This window comes from Oryzias latipes, chromosome 18 (assembly GCF_002234675.1).
Source record: "Oryzias latipes chromosome 18, ASM223467v1".
Classification (NCBI taxonomy): domain Eukaryota; kingdom Metazoa; phylum Chordata; class Actinopteri; order Beloniformes; family Adrianichthyidae; genus Oryzias; species Oryzias latipes.
Window position 1 is genome coordinate 12,269,019 of NC_019876.2, and position 26,248 is coordinate 12,295,266.

At 38.9% G+C, this 26,248-nt stretch overlaps 2 protein-coding genes across 3 annotated transcripts in view; one reads left to right on the plus strand and one right to left on the minus strand.

Moving 5' to 3' along the window:
- Positions 1-26,248, minus strand: part of pc (pyruvate carboxylase) — a gene marked incomplete in the record, with an annotated part of 294,475 nt that overhangs the window by 76,761 nt on the left and 191,466 nt on the right.
- LOC105356388 (leucine-rich repeat and fibronectin type-III domain-containing protein 4) overlaps positions 10,900-26,248 on the plus strand; it is a 44,071-nt gene continuing 28,722 nt past the window's right edge. The window contains exons 1-2 of one of the 2 annotated variants that reach the window (XM_020711620.2): positions 10,900-11,533; positions 12,341-12,685. In XM_020711620.2, coding sequence (XP_020567279.1) covers positions 12,568-12,685 — 118 coding nt within the window. In that variant the 5' untranslated portion in view covers positions 10,900-11,533; positions 12,341-12,567. Of the gene's footprint in view, positions 11,534-12,340; positions 12,976-26,248 lie in introns of both variants that reach the window. The other variant, XM_011487394.3, reaches the window with a different exon arrangement.

Sequence of the window (26,248 nt, forward strand, 5' to 3'; positions counted from 1 at the left end):
CAATCCTCTGATGCCCAGCAGCTTTGGCTCCTTCATATATGAGTTGGAAATCACCAACAGCTATGTTTTCACCCTTTGTTTTATTGGGAAGGGGGGGTGCAGTTAAATCCAACAGCCCCGTTCTGTAAGAACTTCTTGACGTGCTTCCATTTCTTCTTGCCAAGGCTTCCTCCTCTTTTGTTTGTATGATACGGTTTTGGAATCAACTTCGTCTTTACACGATTACTGGGATGATTACATCTGTTGGGTCTTTGATTTATCTGGACTGTAACAAATATTAGGGGCTTGTCCAGGATTGAACCCTTAGGAACCATCACACCGCAATCGAGAAACAAACCTATCTTTACCATTGGAATTTCCTGTGTGATTATAAAAACTAGATTAAATTAAATCAAATTTTTCCACTTTCAGGCAGCAAACAGAAGGTTTGTACTTCATTTTTAAACCCATATCTAGACTAGGAAAAAGTATATTGTATCTTAATTGTCATAAAAATGTGTAAAACAGGACTAAATAAATTTAATACAGAAACTACTACAGTTCAATTTGATTATCAAAGTATTAAGGGAAAACCTTTGGTAATCTTGCTTTCACTAGACCTTCACAGTTCACATGTTACCTTATCGGGTTTACCTCCAGGGACAGGAGCGAAGGTTGCAAATGTAATACTCAAGAGCAGTGCAGTTTTACAGTTTACAATTACAGCTGGCAGTTTATCTACACTTGGCAGAACAACTACTTTAAGAGACTTCACAGCGGTACTAAGTGTTACAGTCTTCAGTGTTGGCTTTAATCACTGTTGGATCTTGACACAGATCTAACAGACCCAAATATTCTTGGCCCCTTTGGGTTTTTGCACAATGAAAGGAAACAAAAACACAAGATTTTAACAGAGTGGGCATCACTACTCAGACCCCAAACTTCTGGAAGTGTGATGAATTTAATTTGCACATACATGAAGAATAATTTTGCCTCTGCAACTTCAAATTACAGTGAGCAGATGAGCTTCAGGCAGCAGCGTTTTGATGAAAGCGGTTTCTGATGGTTTTTGTGCTGGTCGACTTTTCCTTTCACCAGCAGTCTTGTTGACCTGTTCAGTTTAATTTTGGTTTAAGGGTTGATGGTGAGCATTTTTCCCTCAGGCTGCTCAGAAGCGAGTTTAAGAGCACAGACTGAATTTGTACTTGCCAAACAGAAATAGCTGGTTCATGATGCAGCCGCAGATTAAAGCGTCATAATTCTTTCATGCAGGAATAGAACTGAAACTGATAACAGACAGTTGTGCTTAGAGGCCACAGTGTGTAGAAACTGAAGAGTTTGCATAAACTATATTTGAACGACCAGTGAACAAGTTTTATTAAAAACGTTTAAAAGGTAAAAATTGAAATGTATTGAAATCCCAATGGTGTGGAAATAACGTGGAAATAATGCAACCTCGCCTTTATAAACAAGTATGAGATTAAAAAAGGCAGACTTTATTGACAGAAACTAATATTTTATTTTAGGCTGTAAGGAAATGACTTGCAGTGATTTGCTGACAGTAAGTCACAATGGACCAGAGTCACAAATTCAGACGATTAAATAGATATAAATGTAGCCAAAAGCAGAATGTCTCTGACTTTTAAAACGGTGAAAAGAAAATCAGTTATAAGTGTATAAAGGTCAGCAGACAAAAAACACCCTAAGGGTGTAATTAAACAAAACAGAGAAGCTTTAAAAAAGTGTACAAGGACCCGGGAAAATGGAGGCTTTTCTAGACCGGGAGATGAGTTATGACCTTCACTTTGAAGTTTCTAGCAGAACATTGAATGTCCTTTTATTAGTTCAATTTCTGACAGCTAAGAGAAAACCCAAAAAACAAATCCCACTTTTGAAATGTTTTAATTTCGTCAATAGTTCTTTAAAATGTCTCCATAAAACACCAGACTATGTCCTGGAATGACCAGTCTTTAGAACACTTGGGATTTGCTGCATCAATCAAAAAACCACCTTAAGATGGAAAACAAAAACAAAAAAGCCATCGTCCAACTGTACTTCTACTGTCAATGAATAAGTGAGTCTTCCTTATCACGTTCTGTATGACCCTGATAAAGAATCCAATTCAGCCAGTTTTCATTTGTTCTCATGATAACAGCTTTACTTTCAAAACATTTCTGAAAAAGTCTTGCTTTTTGTTTCATGGCTTTTGTGGGGTGATTACTAGTCTTTAGACTGAGATGGGGAACGCTGATGTTTTTGTGCTTAAAGACCGTATATATAGAGGGTGTGGTATTGTTGCCCATATATATATATATGTATATACACATTTCGGGCTCCACGTTCAAGACTCCTGCATTCATTACACAAGTTTTTGAGTATTTTTTCTTGCTCTACGTACAAAACACGAGGCCATTGAACATGCGTTGAAAGTCAAACCAATTAAAACTTTGACCAATCAGGGACTCTGATTTGGTAGTGACAAATGCGTAGTCTACTTTTAAACTCAAAGAAGTGCCAACTGTTTGAAAATGTATTATTTAGGAAAAATTAATAAATGCGGTTTATGCCTGGAAGGAATTATATGACACCAAGTGTTTCATATCTTGGAACAGAGCTGTGACAAGAAAGAAAGAAAGAAAGAAAACGCCTGGAGCAAGAATCACGAGATTGACAACATTTCCACATTTTGCACCAAGCCTCTTCCAACTGTGAGTACATGTGCTAGTATCAGGTAGCGACTGTCTAGTGTGAACACCGTATACTAAAAGAGTGTTCACGTACCAGAGTTCAGCACATTCTTGAACGCACATCACATGCCCGGTATGTGTGTAGCATCAGGCTGAAACCTGTTTTTCTAAAGCTGAGTGCAACTATATCAACTGAAATCAATCAATCTAGTCTTAATGCAATTTTAATCGATCAATATTCCTTAAAAGCAATCGTTTGTTTTTGTTTGTTACAGGCAAAAACAACTTTTTTTTTTTACTTTTTGGTAAAAAATGGAAGTGATCATCATTCATAAATTAAAGTTTTGCAACTTCAAGTTGAATCAGTAAATTAGTAAAATAAGCAAACAATATTTAAACAATTCTACCTGAATTGGGATGAACTGTTTAAATATTATGATGAATTGGTAATTGAAAGAAAAGAACAAATTCACTATTTTGCATTCAAGAGCCTATATCATGCTATCCTTTAAGGAAAGCGTTTTGCCGACCACTGCTTGCTTCATGGAGAAAAAGGGGGTGTGTTGTTAGCCTGGGGCGGTGCTGGCAGGGCAGACTATTACTGGAAGGGGCTGTTCCTTACTTTGTGATGTCACAATTTGAGAACTCGCTATTTTGCCTGGATTGGGAGGGGCTGGTGATCAGAGCGCAAGTTTTTTTAGAGAAATTCTCAGAGATGAGTGAATGGATTAAAATATCACTTTGGGTTGTTTTTTTTTTTTGAAGAATTAACATTACAAGACACTAAAAAGCTCAAAAAAGTTCTTTAATATCATGCTCCACATTTTTCTGTTCCTCGTCATCTTTACTCCACCCAGTTCTTTTCCCACGATTAAAAAAAAAAAAAATGCTGGAAAAAAGTTAAATGCTGAAAGACACCTAGTCAGACCAACGAAGAGCTAAAGATTATAAGCTCACTTGTCAATCAAATAGACATGCCCCCATCTGAGCACAATTTTCTCAAAATTCAAAATTGAAATACTTTAAGAAAATTCCTTTAAATAAAACAAAAACAAAAATGCAGAAGAAAAGTATAATTATTTGTATTGTAAAATTGAATTAGAACCGACTAGTGAACCACCTGGTGGTAACCTGGAAACACAGTTTCTTTGAAAAACGTGTCTTAAACAGAAAGTCAAAAAGCTTCTCCTTTGTATAAATTAAACTACTGGACTTGTGTGTAAGATTTAACTAAAACATGTACACGTTTCAGCTAACAAGACCATTTTTAATGCTTCCTCTTCATCTGCGGTTTAAAACCCTTGAATGCTGAAATACATGTCTATGTTGAGAGTGATGGGAGCCCGGAATAGCAGATGACTAAGAGCTGCCTCCTCTTCACAGAATATACTACGAGTGCTATTTTCCCACCAAACCCAACACAACGTGAAATTTTTTTTTTCTTAAACATTTAAAAAATAAGTATATTTGATCTTACTTTCTCTCCAACAAAAAATAGTGGATGTTGAGCTTGGCTCCAGAAAGCAGGTTTTTCTAATAGGGAATAAATAGGAAAAGTAACACTAAGCTGTAAACCTTAACCTTCATACAATATCAAGATATTCTTAAAATACAATTATTTTACAGCAGTTTCAACAGAAAACTGCAGATCATAACATTTTAATTGAATCTATTGTGTGTGGGCTTGTAAGTGCACTTCATTTGTCCACATAAACAAAAGTAATCACACAATCTCATTGATTGTATTTACATCCACAATTCATTATGCACCACATATGTTTGGCTCTGCTCAAGCTAACGTGTCCCTGCAGCCTCTTCAGACCCACATCTGTATGCCTCAGAGGCTTTGTCAAGGTTTTAAGCAAAGTGATGCAGACAAATGAGGCCGAGCATGTTTTGTGGGTCCTTTATTTGCTGCAGCGCATGGCTGGTCAAACTGTCTGCAAGCAGTTACTAAGAAATCATTCGGAGACACTATGACTAATGCAGAGGAAATAAATAAAAGCACAATGACTAGCTAACTGCTGCAGGACCAAAAACAGGAGGCGGTGTTGTAGTGTGGTTTTGCGTGTGTGACTGGGTGTCTGTCCTTGTCTCTCATTATCTGCAGATTGAGACAAATAGAAGGGGAATCTGCCCTTCGATCCAAACTTCTACATCAGTTATCCCTCACAGCTGAAGAAGGGTGTGAGTCTGTGGTTTTTTTTGTGAGAGATCCTTGCTTAGCAGCAGGGTCCACCGTCCTCATTTGTGAGGTAATATGTCATGACAAGTCATAACCTTAACCATTTGGTTTTGAATGAGTGCATGCATTTATACTCTGTGCTGTATTTACCGGCTGTAAACAGTGCAGGACCCGTGCGTTTGTGTTTATAAATGCTGCATTTGTTTCATTTTTTTGTGTGTGAAAGTACAACTACTTTAAAAACGGCTCATTATACTTGTGTGCATTGGTGAGCACATTATACTAGTACCATCAAACTTTCAGCCTGTTACACAGCTGCTTGTGCACAGATGTCACTTCATCTCATTCAACAAGGATTTCTTCTCGTTAGAGGTGGAGGAAAACAATTTATTCTTTGAAATATTAAGCTACAGCTCTGGTGTTAAAGGGTTAATCCAGTTGCCATTTGCTACTTAAGAGTGCATTGAAACATTGTTGCAAATGCACAGTACTTTATCTTCTTAAGACAAGTTCAAACATTTTTTTTCTAAACTGAGAAATAATTTGTTGTGGAAACCAGACAATATTAAATGTTGAAAAATATTCATATCAAACAAATATCAATTGGAATTTGCTTGGGTAAAATCAGCCTGTATGTTAGATACAGCTGCAAGGCTTGATGTTCTGATAATTCAAATGTATTTTATATAATTTACTATATTTGAAAGGTGTATTCATTTTCAGACAGTTTCTCAAATTATACTCACATACTACAATAAAAATGTGTGATGTATTTTCTCTGTTATAGTTTTGGGATACATCATGATGCATGTCGTCTTCTGACTCAACTTGGACTAACATGAACAGAAAAAGAGCGGTCATGTGATTTGCAAAACGTTTTATTGATATGAAGGCCTTTTCTTTAGAACCACTGTTGAATTTAACTCACTAACTTAAACCTTTAACTTTGAAAATGCATAAGCAGCAGTGATAAATGCAGGAGTTTTGACTGTGACATTTCAATCAACCACATGGACATCTGAAGTAAAAAATAAAGCTAAATCAGGCTTTTGAAATATGTCTCCAGTATATTTCTTCTAGACAGTAGGTCTAGCCAAATAGGCCAAAAAAAAAATCTAAAATCCAGAATCTAAGAAGGTTGTTTGCAATCATAAAGTTTACTAGTGACTGGCCTGGTAAGGAAAAAACTATATGACCAGACTTGGCATCAATTTTTTGTTTTTGTTTTCTTATTTCCAAAAGAGTCTCAATCCAGAGGTTTAAGTTGCCACTTGGTCACACTTAACAAGCAGGTTGTTTAGATATATCCATTGTAATTGCTTTAAGACATTGGCTGTTTGAGAAAGCCTCAGGGAGTTATCTTTAACTGCTCAAAGATGCCACAAAAATAAAGCAATGAAAGGTAAATGTGTGCAATTTCTTTGCAGCATGAGAGTGATGAGATCAGAAACAGGATAGTTTTATTTAAATTATTGATGCAAAAAGGAATTCTGTAAATATAGGTAGATTCTTTCAAAAATACTGTATTTGTTATTGCAATTACTTGTGTGAATGTGGGAAAAAAGCAACACAGCTCAGGAAAAAGCAGCCATCTCGAGATCAAGAAAGTGGATTATCTTACAGCTTGAACGTGATCTCTGCTGCTGGAAATGTGGAAAACTTGAGTATAGATTCAATTGAAAACTTTATTTTCATCTTTGCTGTTCAACCTTACTGAAACAACTCAAGTTCTGCTTAGAGAAACTGAAACTAGATCATCCTCACATTTCTATGTTGGGGAATAAAAACTTTGAGGCTAACTCATTCAGACCGTAATAAGCAAAAACTTAAAACATCTGTCTAAATCCTAAAATACATCTGAGTAAGCCACAGGAAATGTTTGCATCTCACTGACACATGCCCAGTTTGTTGACGCCACCGGGGGTCTGATTATAAAACCAATCAGGGGAAAAAGCGATTGATTGGTCCGGGCCTGGGTCAGTAGGGCGACTCCCTCGCACCCTCTCTCACTTTGAGGGTTAATTTAGACTGACTGAACCCAAACAGGTCTGCACTCTGATGGAGGGCAGCTTTACCCTGACTAAACACAAGATTTAGGCCAACTTCTGTTCTGATCCCTGAGGGGGAAATGATGCTTTAGTTTCACCAAGACTGATCTGTGGTCAGAGTAGAAGCTACAGGAACAGAAAGTGTTTGACCTTTTCCCCATGAGACCATTTTCCCGCGTGTTCCAGAGTGCACTAATATAATCCAGGGATAAGATTTTCTTTAAACTGGAGATTTCACTCCATCCATCAAGACGTCACTGAACGCGCAATGAAATTGGATGAAATGAAATATCAAACTGGCTCTTGCCGGACCGCGCTTTGAAGGTCGGGGCGCCTTTTAAAATGTGTTGCAACACAGCAAGAAAAACAGCAAAACTGAGAAAAATGGGGATAAAGGGATGTATCAAGCGGAGAGAGACATCATTTCTTGAATGTTTGGGGAAATGAACGCTATGGCACAGGAGACCGAGAAGACGGAGGAAGGAAATTGACCTCAGGTTGAAATTGAGATACATGAAAAACGGATTTATCCATAACACAAACAACTCGTGGCGGCCCACCTTTTGGTGCCTGCTCCCATTTCTGTTTCATCTCCAGTTTGTGATGCTAAAAAGAAAAAAAAACACACACACACAAACAGCACATCTGTGGATACTGGAAATGGCTTTAATCCAACATGCAAAAGCTCTGACATTATGGGCTTTTTCACCTCTTTTAGTGACGAACACAGGGATGTGAATATACTCACACCCACATTTTTCCATTAAAAAGCCATTTCCAGCTGCTATCAGCATGGTAGGAAAATCGGGCACCGTTTGAAGTGCTATCATCTACGGTTTTTCCTATCAGTCCATCTTTTCCTTCCCTAGTCCCCCTCTTCCTCAATTATCTCCCTTGCACCCCCAGGGATTTCTGGCCCCCTCTTTCTTTGGAGCCTATGTCCTCACAAGTCAGCACTCATGCTCGCTCTTAATCCTCCCACTCTCATCCTAGTCTGACCCACACTTGCTAAAGGCACTGCGATTCCTGCCGTCATGCTACATAGCCTTTTCCCCCTCATCCTCCATTTTTCCTCGACCCTCCAGTCTTTCATGGTTGTAAAATAATTCCCATCACAACTGGAAATCCGTAAAAGCAAACAAAGATTTCTATCGTGCTGAAAAACAGCATCCACTTTGTCAGCTCTCACGTGCTAGTTTTATTCAAGGCCGGATAAACTGATTTATGCATTGAACTATAGGGCCTTCAGCCATTCCTGTGCTCCAAGCATCCATGTTTGTTTTCAAGGAAAAATACAAAAAAATACAGAAAAATACATCAACATTCTCAATCTCTCTCTTCAAATCTCAATCAAGAAGATGTTGTGTTTCTCCCTTTTGGTTAAGTAGTTATTGAACAACGTTCTCAAAACTTGTTCTGGCTCATTCACATTTCTTCAATCAATATTACATTTGCCTCAAGCTGCAGCTAAGGTCAGTAGTTTTGGTAATCTGTGCGGTGATAAATGAAGTTGAGAAATAAACTCCACCTTGTTTAAACTGAATATTCAAGTTGAAACAAAGTATGATTTTAACTATTCTCTCTGTCTCTTTCGGCTTTTCCCATCAGGGGTCGCCACAGCGAACAAGTCGCATGGTAAACTTGGCAATGTTTTACGCCGGATGCCCTTCCTGACGCAACCCTCTCAAAGCAACCGGGCTTGGGACCGGCACAGAGGCAGAGAAGGGAACAGGGAGCGGCCCGGATTCGAACCCTGGTTTCACGGACGGAAGGCGCCGCAAACCAGCACGAGCTAAACGGGCTCCCCTTATGATTTTAACTATTAATGCTTGTATTTCATAAACTCACACTGAGTTACTGCAGTCCATAGTTTAATGATACAGAGTACCAACTATTGACTGTATATGAGAACTGGACTGAGTGAACCCTCCATTCCACTGGTTCTGAGAAGCCAAAATCCAATAGACTTCAGTAGACAAATAAATAGCTATTATTTACTTATTTTCTATTTTTCAGAATTATCATTCTTGCTTCGACAGTTGAATAAACCACATGGCCATCTGAAGTAAAAAATAAAGCTAAATCAGGCTTTTGAAATATGTCTCCAGTATATTTCTTCTAAACCAGTGTTTTTCAACCTTTTTTCAGCCACCGCTCACTTTAACCTTTACAAAAATCGCGCGGCACATCAGCATCCAAAAATTAAAAAAAAAGAAGGATAAACTCAGTCTGTATTGATCTACAGCCCCTCTTCAAACTCACGTGCATTTTTGTGATAATTGTTGCAGAAAAAGCTGGAAGTTGCAGCCGTTTGTTCTAAAAGATGTCCTAAAAGTTACGATAAAAGATTTCAAAACTGATGTGTGTTCGCTTTGGTTTCAAGACGTTTAACAACGAAGACTCATTGTGCGCTGAGACGCTGTGACTTTAACCCAATGCATCATGGGAGATTTAGTGAAAACAGCCGCCAAACGCAGGCAGACTCGCGTCCCTGAACTTTATGGTTTTGTTTACTATTTCCACGGTCTGGTCACCAGATTCTGTGGAAAGCTACACCGCTAAAGACGAGCTTTAGATGGTATTTTTGATGGAACAGAGCGACTTTATGAGCAGAATCAGAACAAGGACGTGAAGATTTTAACTAAATCCTATTGGTCAGACTGAGGACGTGTGATTAAGCCTCCAAGAATGATTAGCGGACATAGTTAAAGGGACGGGACTTTTCCTAAAACAGCTGAAGCTACGGCTAAATCGTGGTACCGTCATTCTTATCAAAATGTCTTTAATAGAATCAAATAAACACAAAGAAAAAGTCTTTTACGATCATTCATATTCCTAACTACTCAGTGTTTTATCAGGGCCTGTTTGGATGAACACAGAGCTGATATCCTGGAGATGGAAAATGTTTTTACAGCACACCTGACCATCTCCCACGGCACACTAGTGTTCCGCGGCACACTGGTTGAAAAACACTGTTCTAGACAGTAGGTCTAGCCAAATAGGCTATTTGACCCATTTGCCAGTTTCATTGCCAAAGGTTCCAACACTAGTTAAGAAGTACGCAACTGAAGAACAACTTGTTTTACATCATTACCAGAATAATATCTTGAAATATTTAAGTAATGAGGAAAATCATCTAGTTTTTAAATTAAGAATTTCAGCTTTTATATGTTTGAATGGTCTTGTTTAAACCATCTCACTCATTTAGCTTGCACTAAACCCAACATAGTTTTATAAACAAAGAAAAACTCTTTTGCTAGAAGATTTATGACAAAAAGAGCCGAATAATTTTTTTTTACAAACAACTGATGGATGTTGCTTTGAGATTTATATATTCACAGCTTATACATACATTTGGCATTTTTTCCTCACTGCTACACACCACAAAAAAAAATGAGCAATTTGGTTCTTCAGCTCTACCTCCCAGTTGGTTTTCCATTCATCTTAGGCCCTGTACTTTTGATTAGCTGTGGATTCAAAGCTCTAATTGACTGCCAACAATGACAGCAGGGAAGACGAGAAGGGTGACAAGACCTCGTGGACAGGGATGGTCGTCCCTACTCTCCGCAATTAAACCCATTCCATCATTCTTGAAGATTAGGGGTGCAAAAGTTAATTGATAAATCAATATTTATTCCTACAATCCAACCACATCGATCTGTCAAAGGCAAGTTGTTAATTGAATCAAACTATACTATTATAAAATCGTTTTAAAACTAAATAAACCAATTGAGGTACAGTAGATTTATTTTAACTTAAGTGCATCACAGCGTGATGTCAGCAAAAAATAATCAAGCCAACATTACAGCCCAATGTGTGGAAACACTGAATTCATTAAAGACACCTGACCATACAGTTTGGTAGAATGTTCTAATAATGTTCCCTTTGGATTATTTGGATTTTTGGTTAAAGATGTCCTAAATGAGATATCGACTACGATTTGTATCGTCAACTACAAATTATGATATGAATTGAATCATTCAAATGGGTTTTTCCACCTCTAATGTAGATCCTTGTTTTTTTCTTTATCCAAATCTTCATCTTACCTAATCTTTGTTCCTCACATCTCCACCCCCACTCGGGTGTTTTCCCCTCATTCTTCAGGCTCATTTGTCACATCCGTCCTGTGCGCTCTTAGAATGAGACAGAGAGTCGAGACTCTCACTATGCTGTTTTCTTTTTTCTTTTGAGATTTTAAAACCAAGCAAGTATAAGTGAGAAGTATAAGGAAGAAAACAGGAGATATAACAAAATGTAGAAATAAATCCTTTAGAAGTAGAGCAAAGAAATGTGAAAATGACCAAACTTCCTCCACGCGTTCTGTTCTTTTCTCCTCCTCTCCGTTCTTTGTATCCTCCTTCATTCAGTACCTGTTCTGTGGGATTAACATGACTTAAAATTCAATCAGCCTACAGGCTGCCGGAGGAGCGACAGTGGAGGCAGACAGCGCGCTGCAGCTGTCGAGACCGAGCGAGGGGACGGCCGGCAGGAGGGGAGGGAGCGGGGGATAGACACAGATAGAAGACGGGGAGAGGGAGAGATGGGTGTTTTTCCGCCGAGCTGAGGAGGCGAGTGCTGCGGAGACCAAGATGTGACCGCTCAAGGAGTCGCGGTGGAACCATCCGGAAAACGAGGTTGGTAATTCCAGTTTCCTTCAACAAGAGCAGGGCAGGAAAAAAAAGAAAATCAAAGGACGAAGGAGGAAGCATGAGAGCTTCAACACGCAGACTTTAAATGTGGTTAATTAGCTCTATTGTGAGGAAAACTGAGGACAGACTGAGGAAAGAAAAAGGCAGAAAATAATTGAAGGATTTCTGCGTCTTAAACAGAGATACTGTAGCTGCTGCAGTCAAACATGCAGAATCGCAATAAAAACTGCCTCAGGGCAAGATAATGAGATCTTTGTCTTAAAGGCGTCAGGTTTTAGAGTTTGACAGACAGACTGCACGGCTGGGTTTGTATAGCAGGGACTTTTGAACCGACTGACATTCATGATGTTGACCAATAGACCAGTTGTTTCATTAGTGTGTGTGTGGTTGAAAGAAGATGCGCGGGAGGAGAAGCTGTGGGTGCTGGCAGTAGAGTATCACTGCATGACTACTTACTGGACGTGGATGCGGTGGTGGCGACTGTGGAGGTGTGCATGTGCCAAAGTGTTGCACGACTGTGTGTGTGTGTGTGTTCCTGAGAGTGTGTGGCAATAAGCCAATGCAGCCTGCTGGGAAGCTTTAGGGTCTCACAGGTATTGATTCCCTTTGACAGACAGGTGATTGAGAGTGAGGACGCGGGGGGTAGGAATAAAAAAAACAAACAAAAAAAAAAAATCAAAGGATTCATGACAGGGTGGGGACGTGAGGGACAGGGAGAAGGAAAATGAGCAAGCGGGAAGAAACGAATGAACGTGTGATTTAATGCAGTGCACACTTTTTGTTTTGTCTTAGGTTTCTACCCATCCGTTCATCTTTGGTTCACCTCCAAACCCCCTTCACTGAGCTTTCCCCTCCCTCCAAGGTCAAAGAACGACTTAAACACTGTACGATTAACTGGGACCCAAATGACCACACTGGAAATGACTCCAACACATGCATGAAAACAGTGAATATAGTCAAATGATTGACTGAGGAAGGAAAAAGGGAGGAAGAGGAGGAAGACTTGCATCAAAACAGTCATGAGGAAATCACATGAAGACCCTATGAATTGGATTCTAAGCAAACTCGACTTTTGGATCTTTTTTCAGATTTTGGAATATCGACTTGGGATGAAAAGAGCCATTTTGGATTTTCCAGGTTTGCTTTGTCTTTAAAAGCCTAATAGGATATTGTGGGATTGGAATTTCTTCAACTCCTCGGCTGTCTGACACTGACCTACATCCGCCTTCTTTTGATGTGGAGGAGTATGAGAGTGTGGACAGGGAGTGGGATGGGTTCAGCGTAAACGTACCTACCCCTGTTCAGGCCCGACAGAAACAGAAACACCTGGGGCGAGATCTGACACACATCTGCGCGCACACACACACTTTTTAACCTGGATAACATGTGGAGTTGATTCGAATTATAGAGCTGCACAGACGGAAAAGGTAAAGTTCACGCAGTTTGAAACACACGCATACATGAAGTGTCATAACGGTCCAGCAGAGGCAGATCCATATCTGCATGGCTAGCTCTCTTGTGCTGAATCCCTAAGCACATCACTGCAGCGAGCACAATTCCTCACTGAATGGGGGAATTTGGTTCTCCGTTTCTCAAAAACAACGCAATCCAGACTGTGAATGATGAACAGATGTGTGTTCATAGCGCTAAACAAAAGGAGGCAAATACAGTACACAAGCCTGAACACATGCATGAAACTTCCCATATGGCCCAGATGACAGAGCCATCAAATATTCCACTTTAATCTTGAAACATCTCAGACTACGCCGCCTCTATCTCTGTATACCTCCACTTTGTAGTCAGTTCCTTCCTTTATGTGTTTGAGCCAGCTGTCCTGTATCAGATTACTCACAAGTTCATCTCACCCTGGCTTTCATCAGCTCACCTCAATGCGAGCTCACCTGGCGCGTTGTGCGGTGAGCGTGTGGAGGACGGGCGGGGAGTGTTTGTGAGCCGCCAGCGGCAGAGAAACGCTGTAACCTCCATTCATCTGAGGCTCTTTACGTAAGCCGCGTCTGAGCGCGTGCACAAACACAAACAGATCTGGCACACTGACACATGAGATCAGGCTGACTGGATAGAGGGGGATAAAAAAGGCGGCGAGAAAGGAAGGAAAGAGAAAGACAAGGGGGATGCAGAAAGGCAGGAGGGAGGAGCAGGGCACTAAAGGAGAGCGTGGGGCAGAAGAGGCGTGGAGATGAGGGAACGGAGCTTTGAATGATGGGAGAAGTTGTTGGACTAGGAGTATTCAAATGATGAAGGGAGGGTCCAGCTTAAAAAGTGGGGGATTTGATTAAAAAAAATGGAACAAGGTGTTGAAGAAAAGGGCTGATGAAGTATGATGAAGCTAAAACGTGAACGTCTCACCGATGACAAAGTGATTGGAGTATAAAGGCAAATTATAATGATAAATGAATGTTGGTTTTAATGAAGTGGAGATAAAGATGGAGAGATACGATGAAAAAGAATTAATTAAAAAAGACAGATGGCCGTCAGTATGTTGGTTTTTGCCGTCATGCCACCGGCTACAATTAGTTTTACGTGACTCTGGAAAGTCTGTTAAAGATCACCAACACGAGAAATGAGCTATTTACAGATTCTGCTACAGGGGGCTTGGTTAATCCGTTTTAGTCTAAGAAGTGAGGACATGACTTCATAAAAATAACTCAATTACAATTGTAATCAAACTCATCTAACTAAAGCTGAAAGTATTTTTATGAACAATAAGGATTTTCTCGATGCCCTTTTTGTTTGCCAGGTAATCGTTTACAGCCCTTTTGTCCAGTGGAGCACCTCCTCTGACAAGCAGAAAACTGAATCTGTTGAAGCACATCGAAAAGGCCTTTTTATTTGCATTAACCAATTCATACATCTATTATTCACTTTGATGGAGAATGAATGGCCAAAGCAGAGCAGGCAAGAGTGATCTGCTTCAAAGACTAGAATAAAAGCACAACAAAGGAACATTTTCACAATTATCTTGTTAATAAACTGTGCAATTCATTGTTACCAAGAATGTCTGCTGTTCTCATGCTACAGTAGAGGGATAGGAACAGATGGGATGCCCACTGTTCTAAGTCAGAGCCGTGCCAAACCCAACAGACTGGCAAGTATATGGAGAGATGGAAGAACAGTGTAGAAAATACGAATACGAAGAAAAATAAACATTTATGAAGTAAACTGACAACTTGTGAAAAGTTTGGTGATTCTTCCTGATGATTAAAAACACTGCTCATGTTAAACCATGTTGGGGAGACCAACAAGTATGTAAGATTAGATGCGGAAGAGTAAGGTTAGAATTGAACAGGCTATTCATAAACGACAAAGATGAGATGCACTGTAAAGCCACAACGTAATGTAGTGCACTGCAGAAAGTATTGAATCCACAGACTATATATGAGAACTGGACTGAGTGAGTCTGATGACACCCATAAAAAGGATTAGGCGCCATGTTGGAACCAGACAAAGTAGGGAGTGGTCTGAGTCGGTCTTAGTCAACAATACTATGGCATCCACTGTCTCCAATCAGGAGTGAGCTTGTTGAAACTCCACCCTCTAAACAATAAAAGCAGGCTCGGGAAAATTTGTTTTAAACGTTCAATGCGAAACCAAATACTTTTATCGAGACATGTGATGTGACAGTTTATAACTTGAATAACTCTCACTACAGAAAAAAATTATATTAAAAAAAAAACAAGAACATATAAAAAAAACGTAGCAGAGCAAGAATGGTTATTCTGATAAATAGAATGACTAAGTAATAGCCGTTTATTTCTCTATAAAAGTCAACAGGATTTGGCTTCTTGGAAAAGGGGGTACTTCCTGTTTGGAAAACGAAGGAGGAGGAGGAGGGGTGACAGTTCTCAAAGACTGAATCACGACAATCATAATTGGACTAGTGTGCTTTCAGGAACAGGAAGTTAAAACGTGTCTCATGCTAAAGAAACTTTCTTATGAGAAAGCATATACAAAAACATTTCTAAACGTATTTCATGATGTTGAGATTATGTAAATCTGATAACAAAAAGGTCCTTGTAAGACCCAATATTTAAACAGTAATTCTGAGTAATAAAGGCATAAAAAACTAAGCAATCAATGAGCACTGAAGATGATGAGTGCTGAATCCAGAATGTCCAGTGCCTTCTTAATTCCTCTCAAAGTGCTTAAGGTTTAAAATCACAAAACAAATGAAACTCCTCCATTAGAAGCATGGTGTTTGATGGATGGATGGATAAATGAATGACAATTGGCAGAGGTGGGGGTATGATGGTTGAGCTGTCGAATCACAGGAGGGCCAAAGGGTGAAGCACAAGGCCTTTGCCCATAAGGAAGAGAGAGTCAGATGATGGACAGAGGTACTGAAGAAGTGTGATGAAGAGTTATAACAAGAACACAAGCAACACTCAGCGGATGTAGATGGACTGAGTAATGATATATGAACAGGCAAGAAATGACACTTGAGGAGGATGATGAGAGACAGCGGGAATAAGGGAATTGAGTAGTAACAATACTTGAAAGAAAACAAAGCAGTGGGACACAGGCGCAGAGGGATGAGTAGACGGAGGAATGAATGCAAAATGGATGAGTAATTGAAGCGTTAGTCAAAGAGAGTAAAAGGAAGTAAAGGAGGCATGGCAAGACAAAATGGGTAGAAGAACAAGGACAGAATGAAGTGGGAAGGTGGTAAACGAAGAAAGGAGATGAATCTTTGACACAAAGAGGCTAAGTGGTAGGAGATGGAAGCAACAAGCAAGTGTGTGCCACAAAAGTAAGGAAAGAAGGATGAAAGGATGAGTAATTAAACTGTTGACAGACTGTTTAGGCACAGCAGGCGCTTGATGAGAGGAACAAACTGTAGCCATGGCAACCACAGGAGACAGACGGTGGGTTGGGTTTTGGGAAAGAGATATATAGAAATAGAGAAGAAATGGGGGAGAGCCAAGTTTTAAAGTGAGAGCAACAGGGGGGCATACGAAAAGAGACAAGGACAAGTGGAAGGTCTGGGATGAAAGACAGGAGGCAGAGATAGAAGATCAGACTGAGAGAATTTTCTTTTATGAGATCTTGAAGAGGATTTTTTTACAGATTGAGATCAGTTACTTCCTGAATTATGAGTGAAATATCATCCAGTACTTTTGATGATACTGCTCCAAATCCCCAAATATAAGTTGGAATGCAAAGTTAGTGAAATGTCCAAGAATCATTGAATAACTTTCCGATTTCACTTAAACATTTCTGACCAACGTTGCGATCCGACTGTTGAAATCTAAAAAGAAACAGAATGGGGGGGATTTACACAGACAAACGTACTGTATTTTAAGGCAAACTTAATAGCCTTATGTTTTTCCAAAAAAACTGTGCTAACTGTGGTCCTTTAAATCCAGAGCATCTTATATCTGGATAAATTCTGGTTATGTTTACTGATGTTGAAGCCATTTTGATAGGCACACAGCGCTCTTTCAAAATGTCATTTTCTTTTACAAGTTGCAAACAAGTGTTATTGTGCATATGCAAAGCGGCAAACGTGTAGCAGTGTGACTGTTTAAAATTTTTTTTTAACATATTTTATAGTGTTTTTTTTATGTGTTGTAAATAAGGTTAATAGTTAATGCACTAACGTGGCTTACACTTCTAAAGTGGCTAACACTTCTAAAATGACTAACATGATGTAGCATGGTACAAACAAGTTCTAGAGTTACTGTGAACATACCGGTGGTAAAAGTTCCCCTATGACAATTTGAAAAAAACTGTTCCAAGTGGTGTTTTGATCATGATCATGATGTTTTTAATGAAAATCCCACAACTTAAATCAATCTTAAAAATATATATTTTATGTTTATCTGAAAACCTCTGTTTCCAAATCCTCCTCTACATGGGTGTGGCCATCGGTGCTGAGCAGAGTAGCCCCACCCTTGAGCCCCCCTTTCTGATAATGACAGCTGTGTCTTGCATGAATGAATTGTTAGCGATAAACAGTGAAAATTGACATATTTTTGGTTCCAAATTGCCACTTTTTGAACAATGTGTGGAATGACAAAACGTGTGTACCAGACCGTGCTGTTTAACAAAATTATACACAAAAAAGAACTTTGATAAGCCTCTAAACGTGTTTCTTAAAGCTTCAAATCTAGGAGGTAATGCACTTGAAGTATCCTTAACGTTTAAAGTCTATAAAATGTGAGAGAAATGTGAAAAATGTCCCAAAATTCCCAGGGCCCAAGCGTTTTTGGCGTTTTTGCGTGATAGATGAGTGTTCAACGCTTAACCTTTATTCTACTCAAAGACAAATCAAATGTACCCTGAATCTGTCAGGTCCAGTAACATATTTTTCAGCATTAGTCCTTCATTACTTATTGATTTTAGGGGCTAAAAATGAAAGAAAATAGAGGGGTGTACTACTTTTTTTTGCAAACACACATGTGGTTGTCTGCATTACGAGTTTTGTCAGCAGACGTAAAGTGGGAAACTCTCAAGTGATTCACAGTTCAGAGGATGAAGCGTGGGTGATCACTGTCAGAAGAAACCAGCTAGCACATCGCTTCTAATGCCTCAAGACTCACCGTTTGTCTGCACCAGCACTACGAAGCATTTGAACACAACATGCAGTCTGTGCTCTGATTCATTATGTAGAGGAACGGCCTCTGATCAAACACGCATGCTACTAACAGATCTCAACAAGGATCCATTCAGAAAATCCAAAAAAGGATGTTTCTGTTTCTCCTGATCTCCAATGGTGCAATTCTGTTGGCCAATTCTACAATTTTGCCTCACAGGGTGAAATGTTAGGTCATTCCCTTGTCTTTAAATACAAAAAAAGATGCTAGAAATTCAATAAAACAGTAAAGACAAAACAGGTTTTGTGTAACAGTCTGCATGCATGTCTGTAGCATCAATCAGTGCATCCGTACAGGATTGAGAAGGTTGTCACTGACCCGCTGAGCTGGACACAGAGGACAAATTGGGTAATTGTTTTGTTTTAACACAGGATTTCCCCTTAGAACACGGGAAACTCTGCAAAATCATCAAACTGCCACTTGAATGCAATACGGGCCTGTCGTTTCAGCCAATCAGGGTCCATATCATTACCGCCGCAGGGATTCTGACAGAGTTGGCAAATGCCCACAGTGTAGCGGCTGCGGGTTTTCAGTGTCGCCTTCCCGCCTCAGTCTGCTGCGAATTAGCTCTTTTGTGAGACAAACAGATGTTCACAGGTGCACAAAAACAACCCCCCAAAGAAAATGACAAAGTTGAAGAATTTGCTTCTACAGACATAAAAAGATGACTTTTAATTAGGCATAGAAGGAAAGAAAACGTGATGAAAATGGGAATTTATGCTCAGAGTGGTCAAAAGGTTTGTGTCTAGTATATTAGTGCAGCAAATCAACAATTATTCAGAAAATCATAGCATGAAGAACAAACTCTGTAAACCACTTCAAATCCTTAAATTCTTCATCCTGTCACTTTGGAACAATTCCGCCAAGCTCAGCGTTATATTGAGTGGTGCTTCTATTGCATTAATGTCAGTAGCAAATACTGATAAACACCTCCAGTGATTGTTGCTAATCATTTAAAAAAATGAATAATTACATAATTTGCACCAGAGTACAAGCTCCTCCCCCAGCCAAACTATGCAAAACAATGAGACTTGTACTCTGTACTTGTACAGCACTTTGTAAATATGGTATATTTAAAAGGAAAAACAAGTTGTTTTGCTTATTTTATTCAAACAAATTCGACCAAATTGGCTACCCAACTTCCTAGAGAAACTTATCTTTATTAACATTTTAACCTTCTTAAAATAAAACAGTAAGTTGTTTACATAATCCTGTTTGGTCACAAGATTTCCTATAGGAACACAAATAGCATTCATTGAAACGAACACTCTTTTTAATCTTTAATTCAAAAAATATGTATTAAAAAAATTGGAATCAGCAGTCATGTTTTCTTCTCAGTTCACAGAAAAACTAGTAGTCACCTTGAAAATTTGCATTTCTCACACAAATACCTCCTTGTACCTGAATTTTAATCTGCAGAGAAACAAAGAATGCCAGCAGCCTTTAATGAGCAGCACATGAAACAGGCCTTACAAGTGAGCTGTCTGTTAAAACAATGTTAACAGTTATACATTTCTTTAGGAAGTCAAATATAAGAGTGGAATAAATGTCTATTTATACAAGTCTGTTTTACATAAATAAACTACAAGCAAGCAAAGATATGCCAAGATAATTAGTAGATGAAAGTAAATGACAAAACAGTTTTCATTGCTCAGTAATATGATGGCAGGCTTTAAAAAAAAAGGATTCCAATTAAAATAGGAAAGAGCCTGGAAATGAGTCAAGAAGCACAGATGATGATGACAGTCATCTGAAAAAGGACCACAAATAAAGACCAAAAACATTTCTTTGACCTATCAACTGAAAGTGTGGTTTGAAATGGTAATTCATAAAGGTTTTTAGTTAGAAATCTCAAAGGAAAGCCTGATCCATCAGTAACAAAATACATGAGAAGGTTAATCTCAATGTACAGAAGCTTTCCTGTTCTTAGTAAGGCTTTTAATGGGAAAGATGAGCATGCAAACCACAGGAAACAGCAGGAAGCACTCATGCAAAGGGGCTCAAAAATCAATAAATAAAAAACTCCTGAAGGGCACAAATGCACAAACTGTGAGGCAAAAAAACTTTGCTTTTTAAACAGACCCACTCCAATCATCTTTGAGTTATTTTAAAAGCCCCCCCAGCTGTATTTTAAATGTGAATATCGTTTTAAAAAGAAACCTGTCATTGTCTAGGACACAGTTTCTGCAATAGTTCTTTAGAAATCCCCCTCTGAATTGTGGGCGGGCCCGTTGGCACAGAGTGACCCCGACCCCTCTTCCCCTCCCCTTTGCTGAGAGCTCTCCGTTTACAAGCTCTCCCACTAACTTATAGCCCCCCCAACACCCCAAACAACATTAGCAGTGCAACAAAACCGGTGAGGATTATCTGAGCTATCCAGCTGTACAGTTGAGCCATATGTCAGCTCAGACAAGGACAACAAAGACGTTCACAGATCTAGTTATCTGCCAGTGGATGCATCAGAATGGACTGGAGCAGGGAGCTTGTATTTTCCACATCACAAATACGCTCTTTTTCAAATAGCATATTGTCATCTGCTCCAGATTCCCAACAATTTAAAGACATACTCAGAAATACAATTTTGAGCCCAATTTTCTTTCTTTCTCCAACATCAGCAAAATGCCACAAGAACATGTTAGAAAACACCATTTTCATTGGAGTGAGTCTTTAAACAGTTTATGTAGTCGGTTCATTTTTAGTGAGTTTTATTTAAAGACTGCTGAAGGGTTAATAACCTGCAGAAGTCAACATATATCTCCCATTTTCACTAAAATGAGAGCCTTTTGTTTCGCTCTTTCAAAGCAGCCTTAAATACAAATGCATTTTTGTTGAGAGGGAACTTTAAATCTTAAAATCTGTTAGGGATTGTCAAATACCCGTTGAGTCGCATTCAGAGTAATTCACATTCCTACCAAAATTAATTTCCCCTTAGATTCCATGCAATATGGCATTCTTACTAAAGATGCGCATGCAGCAATAAAGGCTGTCGGCTGTTAATTACAGCCATTTATTGGCCTTCATCTCAAACCACTTTGCAATTTAATAAGATGCAGCTCAGCATTTGCCATTTTAGGTGGTAAATATAATTCAAAACTGAAATTTATTGAGATGCAAATAGTGACAGGATATAAAAGTGATTATACCATAAGGAGAGAAAAGGGGGGGGGGGGGGGGGGGGGGGGGGACAAATTTGAGGGAGAGAACAGTGACAGAGCTGCCTTTTTGTTTTCCAGCTCATACAAATATATAAAAACCATAATGTGCACTAAAATATCTTCAAAGTGGGTGATACTTTCAACGACCAGCCATACTGAAGGCTTGAACAAGGAAAAACAGCCCTCCTGTAACATCAAACATCAAACACAAGGCTGTGCTGGCAAAGTTAGCGAAGTGACAGTAAAATCAGTTCAGCTAATGGAAACACATATTCAAATGAGTTTCTTAACAGATCATGACAAGACCCCTCCCTGTCCCTCTTTGCTGCTGGAAGTGCCAAAGAAAATCACTGTCACTGCAGCTGCCAATTCAATTTACCTCCCAGAAAATGGAATCCCCAAGCCTTTCCAAAGGAGGAAACTAAATTAGAGCATTTCTGTGAGGGGGGGCACTTTAGCTGCCATCTCTATTAAGGTGTTAACATAGTTAGAAAACTAGAAGGAAAACTTTCAGAGCTGCTTGATCAGGAGGACAAGTTTCTGTTGGCTGAAAATTGTAAGCGATGCAGGTTTTTAGGACTTTCTAATGTTTATGGTCTTAATTGTAGAATTTATTGCTACATTTTTCTTTCTAAACATTATTAAGAAAGGCCAGAAGAGGCAAACTGATGTGGTTTTTGACTGTTGATGCTCAATAATACAAAGGAGAAGAGAGATAAACCCTCTCGGAGAGAGTGATACTGAAATAACACATGCTCTTTTACATCCAATTATTCTTTGACCAACATGAATCAGCTGATTCTGACACAGAGACATGAAGCTTTTCATATCGACTTGGAACAATGTGCAACACATTACTCACGTAAAGTGTTGCGTATCGGCAAAAAGCTGCTTTTCTCCGCTTCAGAACCCGCTGGAATTACATTAATTGGGTAAACAGTTGATTGAAAAATGTCAACTTTGGCTCCGGTGTTAAAGAGTAAAGCTGAAATGCTGAAAACAAAAGGCTTTTTTACCCCCTGTAATTCCTGCTTTGGAAACCAGAATCGGCAGTGTTCCAGCAACAGTAAATTATTGAACCCTCCCCAGCAGAACAGATTCTAACTGCATTCGGTGACAGTCATTAAATGCACATACTAACCCACACTCAAGCAGAAACATGCTAGTTTTTCCATTTCGAATGAAACACAGGGGCCTTGGGAAAAAAAAAATGACTTGAGTGGATTATTAGAAAAACAACTCGTGTGGCTTCCTGCTGAGAGAAAACCACAGCCTTTTAAAGAAAACGCACTACAATTTTTCATTTACCTCTTGTTATTCCCACCTTTAACCTCAGAGGTTCTGCAAACCTTTTCATTAGTGCTCTCGTTTTACATAACTTAGAAAATTAAAGACTGAAAAGGGTCAAACTTTGACAGGTATGACACTTGATTACTGTCAAGAATCCTGCATTTCCCACTAAGTTCACTTACTTTGGCATAAGTCTTAATTTCAAGAGAGAATTTGTGCAAACACGTAGTATCAGTTAATTATTTTTTGTTTATTTGCATGCATGGTCAGACACAATAACTTTTTACAAGTGGGCAGCTTCATGACTCATCTTAAACCAACATTTTGAAAGTTAACGTGTACAATGCTAAATGTCAAAGCTGAAGGACGGAAAATACAAGAAAAATACAAAACGTCTGAAACGGAAAAAAAAAAAAGTTAAATGAAAGGCAGCGATTTAGATGAGTGTAGTAACATTAAGACAGTACTGAAAAATACTAATGTACTAACTCATGACTAACATACTAAAATGAAGGAAAAACTAAATGTTAAAATGAGAAACTGCTGCAGAGGATTAGAAATTAAAAAACAGAAACAACTTGAAAAGTGGAAGCAGCAGAAGTGACAAAAAGTTCCAACTGACACCAAATGAAACACGTCAAACTTCAAATGAAGAGTTTTGTCGAATGCACTTATATGTGTATTTATGGCTTCCAGGTTCAAAACGTTCATGTTCACGTGTACCCAAGTTTTGAGAAAACGTGCAGCCATTGAACGCACGTTGCAAGTGAAACCAGTATGGGCATGTTGCAGATAGACCATATCCACTAGGGCTGGTTGCAGAAGAGAGCAATTTTCCGACGACTACTGTATTAAAAAGTCAAAATTTTACACCAAAAATATGTATTTTACATTTCAGTTTCAAGGATCCTTTTCAAAGCACGTTAAGCTTCATTCTCCTATTCTTGTAAAATGTGGGAGAAAGACATTTGTTCAGATAAGTAATTTTCATTTAATTAGTACGGTACTCTAATTTATGTATCTTTAGGGGTGATTATAGACCCAAGAGAGTTAAATTTTAGTTCTTCCCGCCAAAAGAGTTTTCAACACATTGACTAGGTCAAAGCAAACTCCGGTCATTGTGTCCTTCCCAATTCTGAATTAATTTTTGCCAAGCAGAATACAATCAGTGATGCTGAAGAGTGTTAGTTTAATTATATCTGTACCTTTGAGAAGCTAAGTAAATTTCCAATAGAAGAGAAGTTTGGAGAAAGAACAGAGGAAAATTGAAGGAAACAAAGAACTACAGCAAATCGGACATAAGCGCAAACAGCTATACCACAAGAAGGATCCAGAATGACAGGAAGAGAGGAAGAGCTCCATAAGAAAAAAACAAAAAAGAGGAAAGGTCAAGAAGCTTGAAATTAAGAAATCAAAAATATAAAAGGAATAGAGAGAAGAGGTAGAGTGAAGCTAGCGGAGCTGTTCCTGTAAGACGTCTCCAACTTTCTGTTTCACTCAACAACATTTCTCTCTCAAACTACGAGTTTTTCCAGAATTTATTTCAAGCATCAGCTCCATCTCCTTGCACCAACTCCACTCTACTCTTCTTTAAATGCTTCTATTTCTCTTCTACTAAAAAACAAAAGTGTTTTCCTGTGATTTCCCTTGAGTTTTCACTCCTCCAATCTTCTCCAGTTCCAACTATAGCTGGGCTTCCACCAAAAGTCCAGCTCTCATCTTCTTTGAACCTGCAATAACCACAACTCTCCTGTCCTTTAATCACCTCTTTCCATTTCTCCTCTAGAGGGTGAAGAAGTCAGGAAGGTTCAAGTCTACCTTTACCTCAGACGTGTTTAGTTCTCACTTTTTTCAATCTCCAATCTTTCTGGGCCGCATGGTTGCTGTGACAGGAAGCTTGGTTTTCCAAAAAATTTAGCAGTTTAAGTCTAATGTAATCACATCAGCTAGGGATTTGCTGACAAAAGTTGAGATTTCCCCTTACAAAAATGAACATTTGGGTAAAATAGAAACTCTGCTCTGTCCTAAATATTGTTAAAAAGGTTAAAAAAAATCATCTGCACTTGAGCAAAAAAAGCGTTCCAGTTTATCTGAGAGTAAGCAGTAAACCAGTTTTGTTACAGTGTGAACACAGTTTCTATGCAAAACAGTGGTCCCTCTTTATATTGTGGTTAACCTTTAGAAGTTTCACTGTTGCAGACTTTTTTCAGCGTAACATTGTACGTTTTCCTTTCGAGAGTACCTTATGCTCTACGACCTGATTGGCTGTCGACCTTGCTAATCCGTTTCCTCCGTGCAGTTCCTCCAGTACAGAATGCGTTGATCGCAAGCAGATCTTTGCTTTTGTTATAGAATACTGGACTGAACTTTGACAGATTGAAAATGAGACCATGTTGATGTCTGTCTGAGAAAAGTGTGTTGTGAAGGGGTTAACAACCTTAAAAGATCTGTAATCCTATTTCGTGGAAACGTATCCCTGTGATAAATGAGGGGGAACTGTAGCTTACCTAACCAGTAAGGTACACGGACGTGTTTATGGACTAATCGCTTTAAAGTACACCGTTTGCTGGACAGAGTTTGCGTGATGCACTTTGATTCATTTTGTGGGCGTGCTGATGTGAAGGAGATTGTAAAACCTCTTAAAACGTAAAATTGTAAGTGTTTATCAGTGATTTCCTGCAGTACTCCACCAAGTATGCAAAGGCTATTTGGAGAGTTTAACATCTTTAACCATCTTCATAGTATAGAACAGAAGTATCAGTATCGGTCTGGGCCATGGGTCAATCGCTACTGGGCTGCAGAGAAAAGACTCGCAGAACTTTCAATGTTTCAATTTTTTTTTTTTAAATAAAAGTATTTGGAAAGTTTCTTTGCACAGAAAAGAGGCACTGAGGAAACAGAAGAAGAGTCTTCAACAATAAAGATTAAAGCAATCTGCATTTAACAGACAAAACCAGGAGCCTTTGCTTGAATTATGGATTTTTTGCAACAGGTGTTCCCACACACCAAACCCCTTTCTGCATAATAAGCAGCAACCAACTCTCTAATATTAGGAGGACGCTGCTAATAAAGTTCAAAACATTATTGAAAAAGAAATCCTTGCCTAAATGTTTATCTTTGAATGTTTTCCTTAATGCATACTCAAGTTGTTCCTCAAAGGTGACCTTTTCACCTGCTCAGCAACCGTTTTAGTTTTTGCATACCTGCTCTTTCCCCCAAACTTGAGTGCAGTTATTAAAATGACACTGTCCATTGCAGATAAAGGGTTCATGACACGACACCTCAAATGACCTTTTCACCTTTACTTCCCTGTTGGAATGCAATTCATTATTTCACGCTGTACCCCTCACTATGTACTCTCAATAAAAAGACAAGGCAAGAGCAGTTCGTGGATAAGGAGTCTAGTGGAGTTTCTCTGCAGCATCTGTTATACCTTGCAAGCAAGAATTGAAAATTCTTAAATTAATGAAGTTACTTTCTGTATTTTTTGTCTAGGTGAATTTACCTGACAATTGCGGATGATACCAGCATTTTGTGAAGGATATACCATTTTATTTTTCTGTAGTATGCACTACACCTTTTAAGTCCCAGTCCGATCATTCTTTTATCTATTTTTAAAGCGTCCCAGTGGTCTTAATTAT